Raw genomic sequence first — 19,316 nt, forward strand, 5'->3', positions numbered from 1 at the left:
TTAAATTTTTGATATTCGGATTAGTTTTATTTTTAAGCAAAAATTCTGTATGCCTCTTGAACGAAATGTATTGCCGACAAGATCAATCACAAGTTTTATCTTTAAGTCATGACCAAAATAAAAAGACTGAAGTCACAATATTTTTTTTTTACTCAAGATTGGGTCTCTATGCTAGGTGTTTTGTCCACGGCTTCAGGAGAATTTCTAGTTAGAAGGAATTTCTTTTAGAGCTTGTTGAATAATTTTTAGAGATTTCCCATTTCATCTATTCGTACTAAATTAGACTAGGAAAGCTTGATCTAACTCATTTACATCCTAGTTGCTTTCCTTAAAACCTTGGTTGATAACTTCAATAAAATATTCCATTTCTTATTTAATATCTAATATCATATTATTATTATTATTAATTTATGATAATTAAGATGGCAAGGCTTCGCTCGGATATTCGAGAAAAACTCATGCAAAACACTTCTCGTCAGCACTAAAGGTGGCAATCGGGTCGAGTCAGACATAAACGGGTCGGGTCAGATGTAGATCAAGAATTGTAGACTTAAACCCGACCTGTTTAATAAACAGGTCAGAAAAATACAACCTGAATCTGACCTGTTTATTAAACGGGTAACCCGACCCGACCCGTTTAATTAATAAAAAAAATAATTTGGGGTAGCATCACAGGCTCACAGCCGGCCCTAATGGCGCCCTAATCTCTTCCTTCCAAATATCAAATCTCTCTGTGGTGGAAAACCACCTATTCAAAATTTCACTCGCAGTCGCAGCCAGCCCTACTGTCTTCCTCCCACGATCCCATCCTTCTGCAAACCCCCCCCCACATAGAAGAAGACGAAGAAATTGTACCTTCTCATCGCTGAAGAAGGAGAATGGAGAGAGGGGAGGGCTCGAAGCCCTAACCCTAGCCCCTGCCGCCGCTCGATTTCAAGTCGACAGCGTCCGGGGGCGTCGCGGGGGGCGTCGCGGGGGTTGTCGGGGCTGAGGATGGTGATGGGATGGTAGGGGGTGGCGGGGGTGATCGGCTGATCGCCGACTAAGGAGGAGAAGATCTTCCACTGCTTGCGGCGGAGGTGGGGCTCGGAGGTGGTGGAGATCTTCCGTCATGGAGATGGAGCTTCGAGCCCTCCAACAAACAGGAACAAAAAAAAGTGTTAAACGTAAGACAAAAAGGAAAGGACCTCTTACCTCTTCTTCCTTGATGCTCTTGGATTTTTGAGAACGGGAAGGAGGGAGGGAGGGAGGGGGAGAAGGGTTGTGGGAGTGAGGGTAAGCCGTGAGGGGATTGGGTAAAGGATTTTTCTAAGGGCTGCCCGTTCGTCTCTGTCTCCCCGCCTGTGACTCTGTGGACTGTGGTCGGGCTGATCGTCCCACCCTCCCAAGCTCCCAGCAAGCAAGCAAGCAAACAAAATTAAAAAAAAAAAATCTATGGGCATGAAATTATAAACGGGTTAAACAGTTAAACAGGTCAGACATCTAAAATCCGTATTCGACCCAATTAATAAACAGGTCAAACGGTTCAATCTGTTTACGACCCAAACCCGTTTAGGATAAATCCAAATCTGTTTATGGCGGGTCGAACATAGATCAGATTGACGGGTCGCGTCTAATTTTGCCATTCCTAGTCAGCACCGAGGCCGCGATTACACACCGTCGATATGTGTTCAAACTTCTCTTAGGGTACCTCGTTGCTGAACCCAGGCGCAGCGCATCATCCACCGTCCATTTGCTAACCATGAGCTCGCACACGGTCCATATCACGTTCGGGAGACCCAAATCCAACGGCCGTGATTGAGGCTCATGGTCACAAACGGCTCTCTGAGGGATAATCCTATTCCTGGGATTTCCGGACAAACCCTAATATATAACGAGGAGGAGGTCTCGCATTTCCAGGGCTTCACTTCTCCCGCCGCCTTCTCTTCTCTTCTCTTCTCGCCGATCTCTTGGTAAGGCTATTTTGACCTCCGCCTCCCCTTCCCGTCGCGACCAATCCCTTTTATTTCTTGTCGTCCTTGAATTTAGAAGCCCCAACAGTTGTAGTCTTTCCTCCAATCCGATGTCTTCCCATCCTTTTTATCTTCGATTTTGTTCTTTTATTTTTGATTGGATCTTTGATGATCTTAGTATCAAGACTGCGATTTTTCTTCATTGATTCGTGTTTTGAAGTTCTTTTGGTCGTTGATTTATTCTTATGATGGAGGATTTTTTTCAGCCTCTTAACGATCCGTTCGCTTTTGTTTGAAGGAAGGAGCGTAGAAGTGAAAGCAGGAGAAATCCACCAGAGCAATGAGGTATTATTTAGTTTTTTTGTTTTTATTTTTTGTATTTTAAAAAATGTGCTTTTTTTTGAAATAATATATTCCCTTTTGATGAATGCCAAGATTTTAGTGTGTTCTAAGTTGTTGCTACGTTCTACCTGACCATTAATGTATATCATAATCACTTACAGTGTTTGGTCGCACATTTGATCATTTTCGCAACAGGAGCTCTTTACTTGATTGGTTTTAGTTTATTTTGATATGGTGTAATTCAACCCTCTTTTTCAACATGAAAGGCGGTCTTTTTTGTCGATCTTTTGTTCATTTTCACAACAGAAGCTCTTTACTTCATTGTTTTTAGTATTTTTTTTTATCTATTTAGGTTCATTGACTGGTTTTAGCCAATTTTAACATTTTTTTTAAATCGGATGGAATTTTTCCTTTTGCTAGGAATTTGGATTCTTTTTTGATTATGACCTGGTAGAGAATCACATGCGCAATGGTTCCTGTTCTATTTTTGGTGTTTTTATGATGATATAAAGCAAAAGTTCGTTGCTTTTGGGGCATTTTATGGAGCTCAACTTCAACAGTTATGTTACCAGTGCATCTTGTTGCATGTATGGTCAAATGATGATGCAATATTTTTCTGTAGATTATGTCTTACATTTCTCATGCCATCAATGAACTACGATGATCAATACTTTTAACTCTTTAGCCTCGGATGTACGAACCCTTTTCTTGCATCCGTATCCACTAAAAAGATATTGGTTGTGTCTTAAAAGTTTCCAAAACCTTTTTCACAGCTTTTGTCCCTTGCAGTTTAGTGATCTATTTCTTTTTCTTGAGTCATGATCTTATTCATTGCTCTTCTTATTGCGCGTTCTTAAGCCTTTGTTGCATGTGAATAATTTACCATTGTCAATATTTGGTATTACTACTGTATACCCATTTCTCTTTTCATGGGCCACAACAAGGACCCTCTTTTATTGCTTTACTTTCTAAACCATGAGGCATTGTATTTCTCCTTGTTGTTTTATGAAAATTTCTCTTGTTTTTTTTATTATATGATATTTAATGAATTAGACTTGTATGATTGGTTTATTACCTCAATAATTCATAGTGATTATGCAATGACCTTATTCTAGATTTCAGAATTTTCTGAGCTGAAAATAATTAATTGTTCAATCTGACTATCTATTCTCTTTACTATTCTATAGCAAGTTGCAGAGCGACGTTTTGAGGGAAGCAATCTCTCAGCTGACGAATGCTTCTCGGGAGAAGAAGCGTAATTTTACTGAAACCATTGAGCTGCAGATTGGTCTGAAGAACTATGACCCCCAAAAGGACAAGCGTTTCAGTGGGTCTGTGAAGTTACCTCATATCCCTCGTCCAAAAATGAAGGTTTGCATGCTTGGTGATGCTCAGCATGTTGAGGAGGTGAGATATGTTAGTGCATATATACATAAAATTATAGAAGTATTAATTGCAGGATGTTAAAAGGAAATAATTATAAAGTAGCTGTCCCCCTTTGAATTTTGATTAATGTATTTCACTTCATTTATCAACTATGCTCAGTGGTAAAGCTTGTTTTCTCATTTTATCCCGGACTTACTAACTTAATCTGCATTCTCTGTGACTTGTAAAATGGATCTGCATTATATATGTTGATTCCAATGTGCCAAAGAGCAAAAATAGCTTGATGCTCATGTTTTCATTGACTTTAGTTTGCCACAATGACAAATATTGTACTGTTTCTTGTTTGTGTCCTCTGCAGGCAGAGAAAATAGGGCTTGACTATATGGATGTTGAAGCACTAAAAAAGATGAACAAAAACAAGAAGCTGGTCAAAAAGCTTGCTAAGAAGTACCATGCTTTCCTAGCATCAGAAGCAATCATTAAGCAGATTCCTCGTCTTCTTGGTCCTGGTCTCAATAAAGCAGGCATGCACTTTAATTATTTCTTACGTTAGGAGTTTTCTTGGAAGCAGATTGGCACCGGTTGACCTTGAATGCTGATGCTTAAAAATTGCATAAATTCCACACAGGAAGTAACTATGCATTTTACCCTTTTTTTCTAATTCTCATGAGCTTCAAATTTGCTACATATATTACCCTTTTTTTTCTAATTCTCATGAGCTTCAAATTTGCTACATCCTTTAGAAGATTAATTTATGACACTAAATTATGGGAAAGATAACTTTTGGTTATACCAAAACTATGAGAGCAAAGGATCATACTTATTGTGTTGTTTGGGCACCACTGCCATTGATATAGTACAATATTGTATCCAATTTATAGATCCTTTTCTTTGAGAATCTGTTGGATGGGCCATATCTCACTCTGGCCAGTGAATTGGTGTGAAACCACTATATTAAATTCAATTGGCAAATCTTTCTTTGGTCCTATCCCAGGCTGAAATGGAAAAAAGGAGGCATGAGAAGCATCAGACTTCATGTACTATTTAATATTAGTTGTCAATTCCCTTGTGCTGGTACATAGTAATCTTTACTTCACACTGAACCTGGTTATTCTACCTCTGTAGGGTTGCAAATGAGCCCAGCCGAGCTGAGTACCAGGCTGCTTGGGCTTGGCTTGGCCTATAAACAGGCCACTTGAGCTTGTCTCGAACTTGGACTGGCTCAACAAAACTTGCTCAAGCTCGGCTTGTCTAAGCTTCGAGCCAAGCTTTAGTCAAGCTGAATTGGGCCTGTCCATTGTATTTGAACAAGCCCCATGTTCAGGCTTTGCTCATTTATGAGCCAAGCTCTGAAATGCGTTTAATCTCAGCTCGTTTCCTAGTTGAGCTGAGCTCGAACAAGCTGATTGCGCGAGCAGCTTGATTCATTTGCACCCCTATACTGCTGTATCAAAGACTATGATCATATAACTTACCATATCAACTTTAACTTTATGCCTTTTGACATATTCATTTGTTAAATATCATTAGTTCTTGTAAATCTTAAGCATCAAATTTCTCTAGCCACCTGAAGCATGGATAAAGTAATTAACCTTTCCCTTTTATTTTACGATCTCTGTATATTAACATACTGTGCATTATGAACTTACAATGTGTTTGTTTCTCGTGTGCTTTTCTTGACATTTTATCATGCAGGGAAGTTTCCCACATTGGTGACTCATCAGGAATCTCTGGAAGGAAAAGTTAATGAGACAAAAGCAATGGTGAAATTTCAGCTCAAGAAAGTTTTGTGCATGGGTGTTGCTGTGGGTAATTGTGCAATGGAGGAGAAGCAGATCTTTCAGAATGTGCAACTCAGTGTCAACTTTCTTGTGTCATTGTTGAAGAAGAATTGGCAAAATGTGGGTTCTCCATATCATATCTTTGTTGATTTCCACGCTGCTAGATTGTTTACATTTTTTCATGTCTTTTTTTCAACTTCTTGTTTGAAATAGATTTAATATATCACCCATTCTATCCTGATACAGTAAAATCTACCAACTTGTTAATGCCATATAAAACATATGTACACATTCTGAATTTCTGATGTTTCTACTTTATGTAAACTGTAGGACTTTATTCAAAGGACTAAAGAAATATCTAGATCTACAATTTCTAGGATGTTTTACTGCACCTGGATATAGAGGTAGTTGAATATTAGGACGCCATGTTGCTTCTACATTATTCAAAGAGGAGAATCCAGATGCTAGGTTTTCTTGCTTCTCCGAAAAGTTCTTTCATGACTTTATGTTCTTGTAGAAGCACTTTTAAGATAATATTTCCAAACACTATTTCGAAGAAGTGTTTTTTTTTGCTTTAAATGTTGCAAAAGCACTTTTTAAAGAAGTGCCAAACAGTCCTTTAGAGTTGTTTAGTTTAAGCTTTTGCCATAATTTGAATTAGATAACCAAGAAACTAACTAGAAGTGCTGTTTTTCTTGAACATCACGATGTGGATAAATCTGACAGCTTTTTTCTTGTACATTCAACTCTAGCATGGCTCTATGGATGAACCACTAGCCTGCCAGCCTTGATGGCGGCAAGATCCTGTAACATTTTCCCTTAGGGTGCAGACCTTCATATCTGTAGCCCAGGGTATGCTATCTGGATGTTGCAGCTATCATGACTATCTTTATGATTTTCTTCATCAATTTGGCTTTTTATAAGCATTTGTTCTGTGCATGTTTATTATTATTTTGTAACCTTATCTTGTCTGGATTTATACAATTGATGTAGTGCATATTTCATTTTTACTGGGCCTGTCTTTTCTAAGGATTATTATTTATTTAGCTAGTTTGACATGTACAGATTTCTAACATCTCTCATTCCACTCTGCATGATTACAGGTGAGGTGTTTGTACCTGAAGAGCACCATGGGTAAGCCATATCGAGTATTCTAAGTAGTTCTTTAGCTCGGCTGGTAATCTGTGACTAGGGAATACTCGGTTATCATTTTGTTTGTTCAGGTCTTGTTATCAACATCTGTGAGTTTTTAATCCAAAGTTTTGTTTCTTATGGTCTTAAGGAGATTTTGGTGTTTGGTATCTCTTAAAACTTATGATGGAATGCATTGTTATGAATTTCGGTTCATTGGTTTTGATTTGAGAAGATCAAAGTGAATGAATTCTTCATCTCCATATACTATAATGTTGTAGTTTGCCAGAACTCTATTGCTGTGCGATTTTTGTCCAATGTTTATTATAGATTGCCAAGGGGACTGGGTGGTTGAATTGATGTGGACATAGCAGGAGGGCTTGTGAATTCTTTCTGCAGGAGGGCTACCCTTGGTCCATTCGTAATCACCCCAAACATAACATTACATCAATTTGGATAATCCTTGTTTGGCAGCCTCCTCTGTGACTCCAGTACCTGCTTGTCTATACTTCTGCTTGGTCGAAGCGTGCAGCTGAGGTGAGTGAATCGTTTACTGGCCTAAGTAGTGGTCGCAAGAGTTGTTAGATGCTTTAATAAGGTGAAATGATATGTGAGAATTCAGGCTCTGGGGGAAGAGAAAAGGGATGGTTGGTAGTTGGAAGGTTGCAAGGTTACTAGAGGATAGCAGATAGATGACATGGTGGCTGTCAAGAGCTATACATTTTTATGGTACAAAACATGCACCAAGGAGGATGTAAACTTGGTGAAGGTACCATTAAGTGAGTTGGGAGAAATTCTTGCAGGTAATCAGATCATGAGGTGTATCTTGCAGGATATCTCGAAGGTGAGAAGTTTGGCTGATCTGACTTTTATCCATGTTAGAGAATATGGGTCCTAGAAAATCTGATTGGATTAAGGATAGAATCAGGGATTGGGAGATTCTGAACCATAACCTTTTTTTTTCTTTGATTTTTCAGACATCACATAGATCCAATCTGTCTTTTAAAAATTCACAGCATAAGACTAGGCAAGACCGCTCATCCATTTACATCATTGTGGATAAATAATTTTGGTGTTAACGAGCTCAACTGTTACAAAAATGAATAGGTACATGATGCCGACTTTATTAAATATACTGTTATTATCAATAACAACAACAAATAGATGGCATCAAAGGAGCTGCTTTATCCCAGAGATCCAGCGCTTATCTGACCATAAAGGACCTTTTCCATCTGCCACCCTTACTCGGTTGGATACCACCTGCACGTTGAACGCAATAAATCACTATGCAGCAGAGCAGATTAAATTAGGAATAAAAGTCGATCAGAAAATATTCATCTGGATTTATTTTTTATCCAAATTTATTCAAATATGGGTAGATGTTTGAGCATTCGACCAATATTTGTATTCATATTCGTCAAGAAAAAAGAATATGGATATGGACAGACAATTATTCGATCCGTATTCAAATATCCGATTTCATTTGTAATTTTATTTAATTTTATATCGCATTCAAAATAACTAACAATATTAACGTATTAGTAATTTGTTTTATCATTGATTTAGTAATTTTTTTGATTTTGTGATTATAAATTTTAATTATCTATATTTATATTCATACTTTCGGTATCCGATTTGTATTTGTATCCGTTTAAAATAAATATATTTTTATATTTGATGAGCATTCGTATCTATATCTGTATTCGTCAAATAAAATAAATACAAATACGAATATGCTAGAATTTAATTTGTGCTCTATGTGATTTTAACTCTAAATTAAACATAAGAAACTTTCTTCATGCGGATTCCTATGTAGAAATGCATCATCCCCCACAAACTACATATCATATAATTGGCAGCAAGGATGGGTTAAGTAGAGTTTGCTAGAATTCGACCAAGGGAGTAAGATATGCACTGGAAGAACATTAACGTCCATCTTCCTGCTCACAGACCATGCAACTTTCAGCAGAATTAACTGCGGGAAAAGAACATGAAATTTATCAGACATGTAAATTTAAGATGACATGTATGACGCTTTCTCTTAACTAGTATTGAGAAGCAACATTGTTCCATGATTTAAAGAAACATTAGAGTTTTCAGCTTCAAAGCAAAGGTTATCCCCCGGCAAGTTTGATATCAAAGTTGATGCAGGACAACAGAAAAAAAGAGGAAGAAAGAGAAAAGAAGGAGAGGAGAGGAAGAAGAGAGGGAGAAAACTAGGCTTCGCACCTAGGTCTAGCTCAAGGCTTCACACAAAGGCTAAAAGAAGAGAATAATCATTTTCATTCATTATAGCATAATCTTAAATAATGTATGGACCAAAAAAATATGGGCTTTCAAAATAACAAAAAAATCCAGATAACAAAAAAATCCCTACAAAGAAAATAATTTTATAAAAATTCTAAAATGACAACAAGTATGGTTGGACCCACTGATCTATGAGAACGAGTCAATGACTTTTACCCCTTTTAGAAGTTTCCACCACCGAAGCTTAATCCACCGATCTGATCAACCATCGGACCGTCAGAACCGGAGGTCGCACATATATTTCCACGCGAAATTTCGGACCTAAAATTCCGTCTTACGCCCAACGACAAAGGAAGAGGCCGAGTATTTCCAGCAAAAAAATAAAGGAAGAGGCCGAGTCCCGCGGAGAAAAATAGAACGAGGGAGCTCTCTTTGTACGGGCCATGGCGCAGGTTCTGACGAAGGTACACGCGCCCTACCAATCCCTCGGCCGCCCCTCGCTATCTTCCACGCGGATCTCTCTCTACGGCTCCCGGGATGCCTTCCTCGGAAACCCTCACCCTAGATGGGCGGCTCTCCAGAAGGAGTTGGAGTGCGAGGGCCGCCACTCCAACTTCTTTGGGGGCGGCCGCAAGCAAGTGAGCTACCTCTCTCACTCTCTCTCTCCCGTCCTCGAAGAATATTAGATTAATTTCTTCTTATTGTTCCTTTGCATTTCTCGAGTTTCAACAATGATTGCAAGGTGTTTGGTAAAATGGGAATGAAGAAGAGGAAAAATTGTGCTTGATTTTGAAAATTATTAGCGAAGTTGGATTTGTAATTTCATTGCACAACCAAGCAATCATTCATATGTAACAATAACACTTTGAGGAAACTATTTGTAACATTATGAACTAATCTGATTCACTATTAATAGAGTTGGGAAACGATATGTTTACGAATGCAATCTTGAAATTGATTTTGAAGAGTATATGCTAGACCCGGATTACTACTTGGGTCGAAGCTAAGAGCTGGCATAGATGCGTGGGGTGATTGCGAACGTGCGAGCCTTTTGTTGAAGTAGCTTCTATGGCGTGTTAAGGGCTCCAAACCGTTTGCATCTCCACTTATTTATCCTGAGAGATGATGCTTCATGATATAGAAAGCATGCGATTGCTATAACCTTGTTTTGTTGAAATAGTGATTGCGTTCAAATGTCTGAGTTCATTTTTAAAGTACAAAATGCGGTCGATTGGATAGACCTGATAGTCTTTTCAAAGCAAATTTCACGTATGCTTCTAATGGTTTGGAAATCCTGCAAGCTCACCTCAGAGGCGGAGGTATGGCTGTAGGAGCAAAGCCAGAAACTTATCTAATGCATTAAGCTTAGTAGATTGATGACAGCTTACTTCTTCATAAGCTTACCTCAGCATGTCAATAAGCTTTCTAGATAACTATTGTGTTTCACTTTTTATGTAAGTTTTAACTTCCTATTGGTGAAGTGTGGCTTTAGGGAAACTCTTCATAATGGAGGTTCAAGGGCCTATAACCAATCTCCTGGATGCAGACAATATGAAGCCTAGGTTCTTCTCACTTATTCTTTAACATGTGAGAATAATGAATGGCTTAGTAACCTTGAAACACCGGTTGTGGCTTCTTAAAGGGATAAAGATTGCTAAAAGAAATTATTTGGATGTACAATTGGCTATACAAATGAGAGTTTACAAAGGTGGACAAACTTTCTTTGAATACTCAATGAATGAATATTGAGGTGCAATTGCTGACCAAGACCCTCAACATGTTCCATTCCCATTTGAGTTGATACAAGCATGAGAATTTCAAGTAGAATGGTTCCTTCTGTTCCATGCATTTAGAATGAAATCTGATGCATTAGACTGTGATTTTCATTATGCTTCTTTAATCCCACATTTCTTCTTTTACCTAAATAGCTCTGATTTCATTTATTCCTGCATTATGTTTTGCTATATGTTTTATCATCGTAAGTTGAAGTCTACTTTCACAATTATCTTTGCAGTAGATTGTGTTGTCATGATAATAATGAGCAAGGATCAAGCTTTTTCCCTGTCGATATCTTAACTGCTAAGATTGTTCTAACTGATTGTTTGAAGCAGCGCATGAAACTTCTGGTGGGACAGGTTCTGACTCAAATGAAAGGGAGGCATGCAACAGAAATTTTGCCTGCAGGCCCTTACAGAGAACCTCAACCACAATATAAGTTGGACTCTGGAACATAATAGTTGTTGCTCTTAGATAATATGGTTAACTGATATTAATCTTTTTTTAAAATCTAGCAGTTATTGCATACAACATTCTGCTAGAGGTTATCTACTGAGATGTCTTCTAATTTTCAGCATCATGGCCGCATTTGAATATCCATACTTGTTTTTGGTAGATTCCAGGATCAAATTTGAGAATGTGTACTGGTAAAAGGGAATAAATGAGCACATTCTGATTTAGTGCAACCAGGTTTATTATTTACAGTCTGCAAAATTGTTCAGTTAAAAAAAGGACAGGGACCATCTAGGAAAAAAGATCTGAAATTTTGGGTTGGACATTTTGTTGAAGGTGATTGTAATGCTCTTCTAGTCATCTAGGATAAAGTTGAAGCGATAACATGCCTGACATTCCGAATGAACATCTGGGCAATATAATGTTTTCACTCCATGGTTGAAATAAGCATGGAGTTGCTTGCATTGCCATGGTTGTTGAAGTTTTAAGAATCTAGTCGATAGAGATATCTAGCAACTTTATTTATGTTTTAAATGGCAGTGTAGAGGAATCTTTTTCAGTATTTGACCTATCATATTTCCGTTGGCCTTATATGCTGCCCAAAAAAAGTAAATATAAAAATAAAATCGGGTGGTGAGGTGTTCAATTTTCCTTCCAGCGTGAAACTTTCACCTGGCACTTTACAGGGTTTTCTCATTGTTGAGCATTTTTCCTGGCTGCAGGAGCAAGCTAGAAAAGCCCTAGAAGGTGCACTTGGTGAGAAGAAAACTGAGTTTGAAAAATGGAATAGAGAAATCGAGCAGAGGCAGGAAAAGGGTGGTGGAGGTGCATCAGGTCGAGGAGGCTGGTTTGGAGGCGGCGGATGGTTTGGGTGGTTTGGTGGAGAGCACTTCTGGGAGGAAGCACAGCAAGCAATCCTTGCTATCATAGGCATTGTTTCCTTGGTACGAGACGATATATTATCTACTTCTAATTCTGCAACTTCGGATTTTTTATGCTGATGCTGTTCGTTCTTCTTCACAGTATCTCCTGCTAGCAAAGGGCAGTGTGATGTTTGCTGTTGTCTTCAATTCACTGCTGTTTGTACTGCGAGGTGCAAGGAATTGGTTCATCTTTATTTCATCACATCTAACTGGAAAAGCCGTCGCACCTGTTTCTGGATCTGGACCCCTGGATCAAATGGTAAGCAACACATACCAGACCCAAGTGTCTGCCAAAGAAAGAGTCGTCCGGAAATGGGGGACAGATTAATATCATTATTATTTTATCCTTTATCATGGAAGCAACAGTGTTTTTGCCTGCTAATAGGGTGCAAGGTTACTACTGCTGTGCCATCGCGGTGGCTGTTACCGGACCCGATTTGCCGGTGATTTTGTAATTGATATTCTGTATGAGAAAAGAACAAGTTCTATGTTCTATTGTAGGCTAGAATTGTGTTTTTGTATGTGAAGAATGATCCCGCATATAAGTTGTTTCTTATCATCAGCAAATGCTGGTCATCACAAGCCCACACCATATGAATTGATTTGAGACCTTGCCTCAATGCTCGTGCTTGTTCCTTTTGGTAGGTGGATGAGGGTGAAGCAGTCTCCTTTCAGAAAAAAAAAAAGCTACTCTGGAGTCTGAACTGAATAACTCTGGAAGCTTGAATCAACTTTGGCTCAAGCTTGCATTATAGCCTAATTTAAGCCTGGTTTAAGCCCAAATTAACATTACTTTCATAGTTTTTATATTTTGCAAACAAAAGAAGGGCCTTTGATGCATTGATGGTGCTCAACAAAAGGCTCAGTTACATCCTCTATTGGTATACCCTCCTAAGAGCTCGGAACAGATTACATGCTAAAGCCGAATACAGTTCGAGGTTTGCCGTACGGGTTGGTACTGGTATTGTATTAATCATACCTGCATGAAATACTAATATTCCAAACAAATATTGTACTAGAATGATATCAATCTGGGGTTGGGTATCGAGATAGCAAATCTCGATAAAATATCTTCCAAACAAAAGTTTGGGCCTAGATCTCCCTACGGCGGTGGCATAATCCCTCGCGCAGCATTCCGAATGAAGCTTTAAGGAAGCGATATACAGTCTGAATAACTGAAGCAGCATGAGTGGAAGAAGCTTTGACAAAGACTTAGCCTGCTTTCATGCTCTCGAGCAACAGATCCAAGTGCCACCAAGTGATCAGTAGACAAAAGAATTGCGTCTAAAGGAGTTCATGGACACCTAAATGGGTTGATAGCGTCGCAGGTATGCAGGCCCCATCGAACACCTTAGAATTTCTAGCTTTCCAAATGGACAGTAGTGAGTTTGCTAACAACAACATTCCCCGTTCAGGGTCCAAACACGCAACACAGCATGTGGCTTTAACCACCATCCATTATAGACCTATTGAAGAGATTCAGGTTGCCATTTCAACCTTCATCTAATACTGTGTAAAAATATTGCCCTGTATCAACCAAATACCGCCCAACCTAAAATCTTGGGGGAATTTTTTATTTTCTTCCCGCAGCTTAAAGGCTAGGTAGGCTAGGTTGGGACATACTCTCATGAAATGCGAGGTGGATAAACCAACAGGTTCAACTCCTATAGAATTTTTAGCTCAATCCTATAAGAATATCCAATAGACCTTTAATAAATGAGCCGAGCTCGGGATTGAAAATTAAAACCGGCTCAGCCTGATATTTTACTTTTATTCTGTTATTTGTTAATATTTGATGTATTTGTATACTTAATCGATAATTATTATTGATATATAAACTTGATGGGAAAATTGACATATTCCATCTTATTGGCAATATTTAATTATTCACATTTAGTATTTTTAAAATCTTTTAAAATATTTTAGTATTTTTTAAAAAATAAAATAAAGGTTATGAAGTTTGAAGCTTGAGCCTTGAGCGTATCTTTAAGCAAAGCGCCGCCTTTGCCTGCCATGGCCCGACCTATAAACAGGTTATTGGCAAAGTAACTTTCATAAGAAAACTTTAATTTTAGATATAATTCGGAACTTCCACATCTTCTCCCATTATTAGTAAGGTAAGAATATAAAACCGAGCACACATCAGCTTCACATCGGCCCGATAGAGCCGTACGAATATTAGAGACTCATTGCTTAAGAGACTTCAGAGAACTAATCACTCATTAGCAGGCTCATCGGCCCCTCTATAAACATATGAAACTTGAACCATACTGAGTTCCCATAGTAGAGAGAGCAGCTATCATTAAGGATTCACCATGAGAATAGGCCGGCCCATTGGTACTGCTGAAGCCAACAAATGACAAAATCTAATCTCTTCAACACAGACAACATCAATTTGGAGAAGTATAACCAAGATTCGCCGCCTCGTTATTAGACCCCATACTCATAAAAATTACTAAACTCTTATAAAAAATTCTCTCTCTAGAAGGCTATATAAAATAAATATGAGAAAAGTGATTTAAGTAAAAGAAAAGGATGTTATCTGAAAGCTACAAACATAGGGAGGCGCCACCATCTCACTCCTTAATAACAATTTTTCTCTTGGCAACTAAAGAAAGAAGATGGTTTCCCACATTAGTGGTCAGAATTAAAAGTATCGGCAAGGTGGATTCCTTGCACGTCACCTTTCTGCGAGTGGAATTTATAGGTGTTCACAGATTAAATTAGATTTCGCGACCCAATTGTCACATTCGACAGTTTGGCCGAGTGGTCTAAGGCGCCAGATTTAGGCTCTGGTCCGAAAGGGCGTGGGTTCAAATCCCACAGCTGTCAAAATAAACCTTAATTTTTTCAGCTTTATACACCAATTCATATTTTTTTTTAATACTTCTATAATTTCATTGATACTTGGTCATACTTACAGTCTAAAAATATTAAGTACGTATGTCTTTTGCTATTTAATTTTTTATACCTTAATTCATGATAGTTCATAACTTGATTCATATTTAGTTTAATTTACATCTTTACATTTTTTTAAATATTTTATAATTTCATTACTTGTTCGTGCTTACAATCTAAAAATATTAAGTATGCATGCCTTTTGCCATTTAAATTTTTATAATCTTGATTCATACTAGCATATAACTTGATTCATATTTATTTAATTTACACTAATTCATATCTTTTATATTTTTATAATTTCATTGATACTTATTCATACTTGCAATCTAAAAATATTAAATATGTATGTCTTTTGCTATTTAATTTACTATTTTACAACTTGATTTGTTTTGGTCTATACTTACAATCTTCTTTTGTTGAGCAAAACCCAAGATTTGAACCTTATACGTCCATCTAAACATATTAATTATGTATATCTGCTTGTCAATTTCTTATAAAAATTTTATAATTTTTAACTTTTATATTTTTATAATTTCATTTATGCTTGTTTATACTCAAAATCTGAAAGTATTAAGAATGCATGTCTCCCACAGCTGTCAAAATAAACCTTAATTTTTTCAGCTTTATACACCAATTCATATTTTTTTTAATACTTCTATAATTTCATTGATACTTGGTCATACTTACAGTCTAAAAATATTAAGTACGTATGTCTTTTGCTATTTAATTTTTTATACCTTAATTCATGATAGTTCATAACTTGATTCATATTTAGTTTAATTTACATCTTTACATTTTTTTAAATATTTTATAATTTCATTACTTGTTCGTGCTTACAATCTAAAAATATTAAGTATGCATGCCTTTTGCCATTTAAATTTTTATAATCTTGATCCATACTAGCATATAACTTGATTCATATTTATTTAATTTACACTAATTCATATCTTTTATATTTTTATAATTTCATTGATACTTATTCATACTTGCAATCTAAAAATATTAAATATGTATGTCTTTTGCTATTTAATTTACTATTTTATAACTTGATTTGTTTTGGTCTATACTTACAATCTTCTTTTGTTGAGCAAAACCCAAGATTTGAACCTTATACGTCCATCTAAACATATTAATTATGTATATCTGCTTGTCAATTTCTTATAAAATTTTTATAATTTTTAACTTTTATATTTTTATAATTTCATTTATGCTTGTTTATACTCAAAATCTGAAAGTATTAAGAATGCATGTCTCCTTCTATTTAGTCCTTAAATACCTTGATTCATGTTAGTCTGTAACTTGATTGACACTCATTTATACTTACAATCTAAAACTGTGAAGTATGCCTGCTTGCTTTTTGTTCAATTCTATTGCCTTGACTCATATTGGTTTATATTTACAATCCTTTTTTTTTTTGAGCAATACCCACGATTTGGATCTTATAAAATCTATCTAAAAGTATTAATTGTATATGCCTGTTTCTCATTTTCTTTTACACCACAATTCATGTTTACAAACTACGTTATTGTTTGCGTTTGAGATAGACTAATTACTAATTGTAATATACACACACACACACACATACATACATACATACATACATACACACATACATGTATACATGTATAGAGAGGGAGTAGTTGAAGAGCTTCCATTCTGAAAAGATCTGCTATCTTTATACAATAGCAAAATCAGAATTTCACCATAAAAAAACCTAAGTCATAACAAAATTCTTATGATGATGGTCTACCTAGCTATAGATATAACTTGCCTTTCTTTCTCATTCCAAGTATCTGGCCCAAAAAGGTTGGAAGGGCCAATTTCCTTACCAAGATCTGGCTATATAATAAAATTTTCATGCTTTTTGAAAAGAGGAGATTTTGGTCAATAACAAGCAAATCTAGGATACATAGAAAAAAAAAATATTTCTAACACCAGGACCCTATTGGCTCTTAATAAGAGAATTGAAATATTCTTACTAACCTTTAATGTGACATGTATCCTTCCAGTTCTATGCTTAACAAGACCAGCCAGCTAAAGAATAAGACTATTTTTATTCCGTGAAAGCAAAGTCATCCTATATGTAGAGCTAGGAGTTCTAGTCCTAGTTCATATTTTTAGCCAATTCTAGTCCTGTTCATATTTACAATCTAAAAATATTAAGTATGCATGTTTTTCGCTATTTATTTTTTTTAGCTTGACTAGTACTAGTTCATAAGTTGATTCATATTTACTTAAGATACACCAATTTATATTTTTTTATATTTTATAATTTCATTGATACTTGTTCGTATTTACAATCTAAAAATATTAAGTATGTATGTCTTTCGCTATTTAATTTTTTTATAGCTTGATTCATACTAGTTCATAAATTAAAATCATATTTTTTTATTTTATAATTTCATTGATGCTTGTTCACACTTACACTTATAAATATGTATGTCTCTTGCTATTTAATTTACTAGTTTACAACGATTCATATTAGTTTGTGCTTACAATCTTTTGTTGAGAAAACCCAAAGATATGAACCTCATACATGCCATCTAAAAATATTAATTAAGCAACTAATTCTTTATAAAAAAATAAGGTTTTAAATTTTTATTTTTTATAATTTCATTCATACTTGTTTATACTTACAATCAAAATGTATTAAGCATGTACGATTTCTTCCTATTTAATTTTTAAATACCCTAGTTTCATATTAGTCCATAACTTGATTCATACTAGTTTATACTTGCAATCAAAAATTATTATGCTTGCCCGCCTTTTGTACCGTTTTTGTTGCCTTGACCCACCTTGGTTTAGATTGACAATCTTTTTACAAGCAATACCCACAATTTGAATCTTATACAATCTAGCTAAAAGCATTAGTTATATATGTCTATTTTTATCTTCTTTTATGGCTCAATTCATTTTTACAAACTATATATATACACACAATACATGAATACATATATACATACATACATACTATTGTCGCTGGGAATCAACCTGACCAAGACGCCAAGATGATGGGGTAGTTAGAGAGCTTAGCTCGTTCGCCATTCAGATTGTAAAGGTTGGCTAAGGGTCACTGCATGCTTCCGCAATGATGGTCCGGTAGCCGCCACGCTTGAATGGCGATGGCTTCAACACAGCACATCTCCAAGTTGACGTTGGATGGTAGAGATCTCACTCTGACCATTGTTTTGATGCTGGATCCGACCTGAAATAATGATAATAAAGACGTTCACCCACCGAAGTGTGTCTAATGAGGGACACTCTGATGCCTAAGTCAAACACGACTCTCAAAATAAGAGGAGGCTCAAGAATAATAGAGAGGCAATGTAAGAGAGTCAAAAGAGAATTTATTTGAAGGGCCTTCGAAAATGCGATATATAGGTGAGGACCGAAGCTTGTCACCAAGTAGTTTGGGCACATACATTAGCTATTATGGTAATAGCCCGCTTATTATGCCTATAAATCATGCCTATGCTTCTCGATTGTGTGGATTGCTCATATATCGTATTTGTTTGGAAATAGTTGGCAAACATGGCCGAGCTGTTGCCATCTAGGAGGAGAGTTTGAAGTGTGAAGGATTCAGTGTGTTTTCTAGTTCAGCCACGTGGTAAGCTTTGAGTGGTTATCCTACAACCATGCGGTGAGCCCTCATTTGTCGGTCTGCCACATTGGCTAATGTCAATTTCAACGTGTGTCGCATGCATATGTATGTACATACACATACACACACATATATATACATATACACACACATATATATATACATACACATATATACATATATATACATACATATATATATATATATATACATACATATATATATATATACATACATATATATATATATATATATATACATACATATATATATATATACATACATACATACATATATATATATATATATATATATATATATATATATATATATATATATATATATATATACATATACATACATATATACACACACACACATACATACATACATACATACATACATACATACATACATATATACATACATACATACATATATATATATATATATTTATATTTAGAGAGAGAGAGAGAGAGTTTTTAGTTGTGGAGCTTCTATTTGGAAAAAAAATCTGCAAAATACTAAATCTGAATTTCACTAAAAAAAGCTAAATCATAATGAAATTTTTGTGATGGTCTACTTAGCCATAGATATAATTTGTGTTTCTTTCTCATCCCAAGTATCCAGCCAAAAGGGTCAAAAGGTCCTATTTCCTTACCAAGATCTGACTACATTGTAGGGGGCTCGAGATCAATGTTTCAAAGTTGGTTAATTATATAGAGCTCATTCCACAATGCATAAGATTATTTTGCTAGCCAAAAAATAGTTTTTGAAACGTGACCACATAATAAAGGCATTATCATGCTTATACCATCTACCA

At 36.1% G+C, this 19,316-nt stretch overlaps 2 protein-coding genes and 1 non-coding gene across 5 annotated transcripts; all 3 read left to right on the plus strand.

Annotated features, from left to right (window-relative positions):
- Positions 1 to 1,845: 1,845 nt before the first annotated feature.
- Positions 1,846 to 6,855, plus strand: LOC103717999 (60S ribosomal protein L10a). Of its 3 annotated transcripts, none has more exons than XM_008806614.4 (6): positions 1,846 to 1,952; positions 2,251 to 2,297; positions 3,482 to 3,701; positions 4,039 to 4,204; positions 5,376 to 5,581; positions 6,565 to 6,855. In XM_008806614.4, exons 2-6 carry the CDS (start codon positions 2,293 to 2,295, stop codon positions 6,616 to 6,618), a joined length of 651 nt encoding a protein of 216 aa, XP_008804836.1. In that variant the 5' UTR covers positions 1,846 to 1,952; positions 2,251 to 2,292; the 3' UTR covers positions 6,619 to 6,855. The 3 variants fall into 3 exon arrangements, with proteins under 3 accessions (XP_008804836.1, XP_008804837.1, XP_026664616.1); XM_008806615.4 differs by having other exon boundaries at positions 1,863 to 1,952; positions 2,219 to 2,297; XM_026808815.2 differs by having other exon boundaries at positions 1,906 to 1,952; positions 2,255 to 2,297.
- Positions 6,856 to 9,164: 2,309 nt separating this feature from the next.
- On the plus strand, positions 9,165 to 12,538 carry LOC103718000. The gene is made up of 3 exons (XM_008806616.4): positions 9,165 to 9,477; positions 11,791 to 12,012; positions 12,092 to 12,538. Exons 1-3 carry the CDS (start codon positions 9,283 to 9,285, stop codon positions 12,317 to 12,319), a joined length of 645 nt encoding a protein of 214 aa, XP_008804838.1. The 5' UTR covers positions 9,165 to 9,282; the 3' UTR covers positions 12,320 to 12,538.
- Positions 12,539 to 14,743: 2,205 nt separating this feature from the next.
- Positions 14,744 to 14,823, plus strand: TRNAL-UAG. Its single transcript has one exon. It is a non-coding gene; the product is annotated as a tRNA-Leu (tRNA).
- Positions 14,824 to 19,316: the final 4,493 nt, after the last annotated feature.

Source organism: Phoenix dactylifera, unplaced genomic scaffold (assembly GCF_009389715.1).
Source record: "Phoenix dactylifera cultivar Barhee BC4 unplaced genomic scaffold, palm_55x_up_171113_PBpolish2nd_filt_p 000112F, whole genome shotgun sequence".
Lineage (NCBI taxonomy): Eukaryota > Viridiplantae > Streptophyta > Magnoliopsida > Arecales > Arecaceae > Phoenix > Phoenix dactylifera.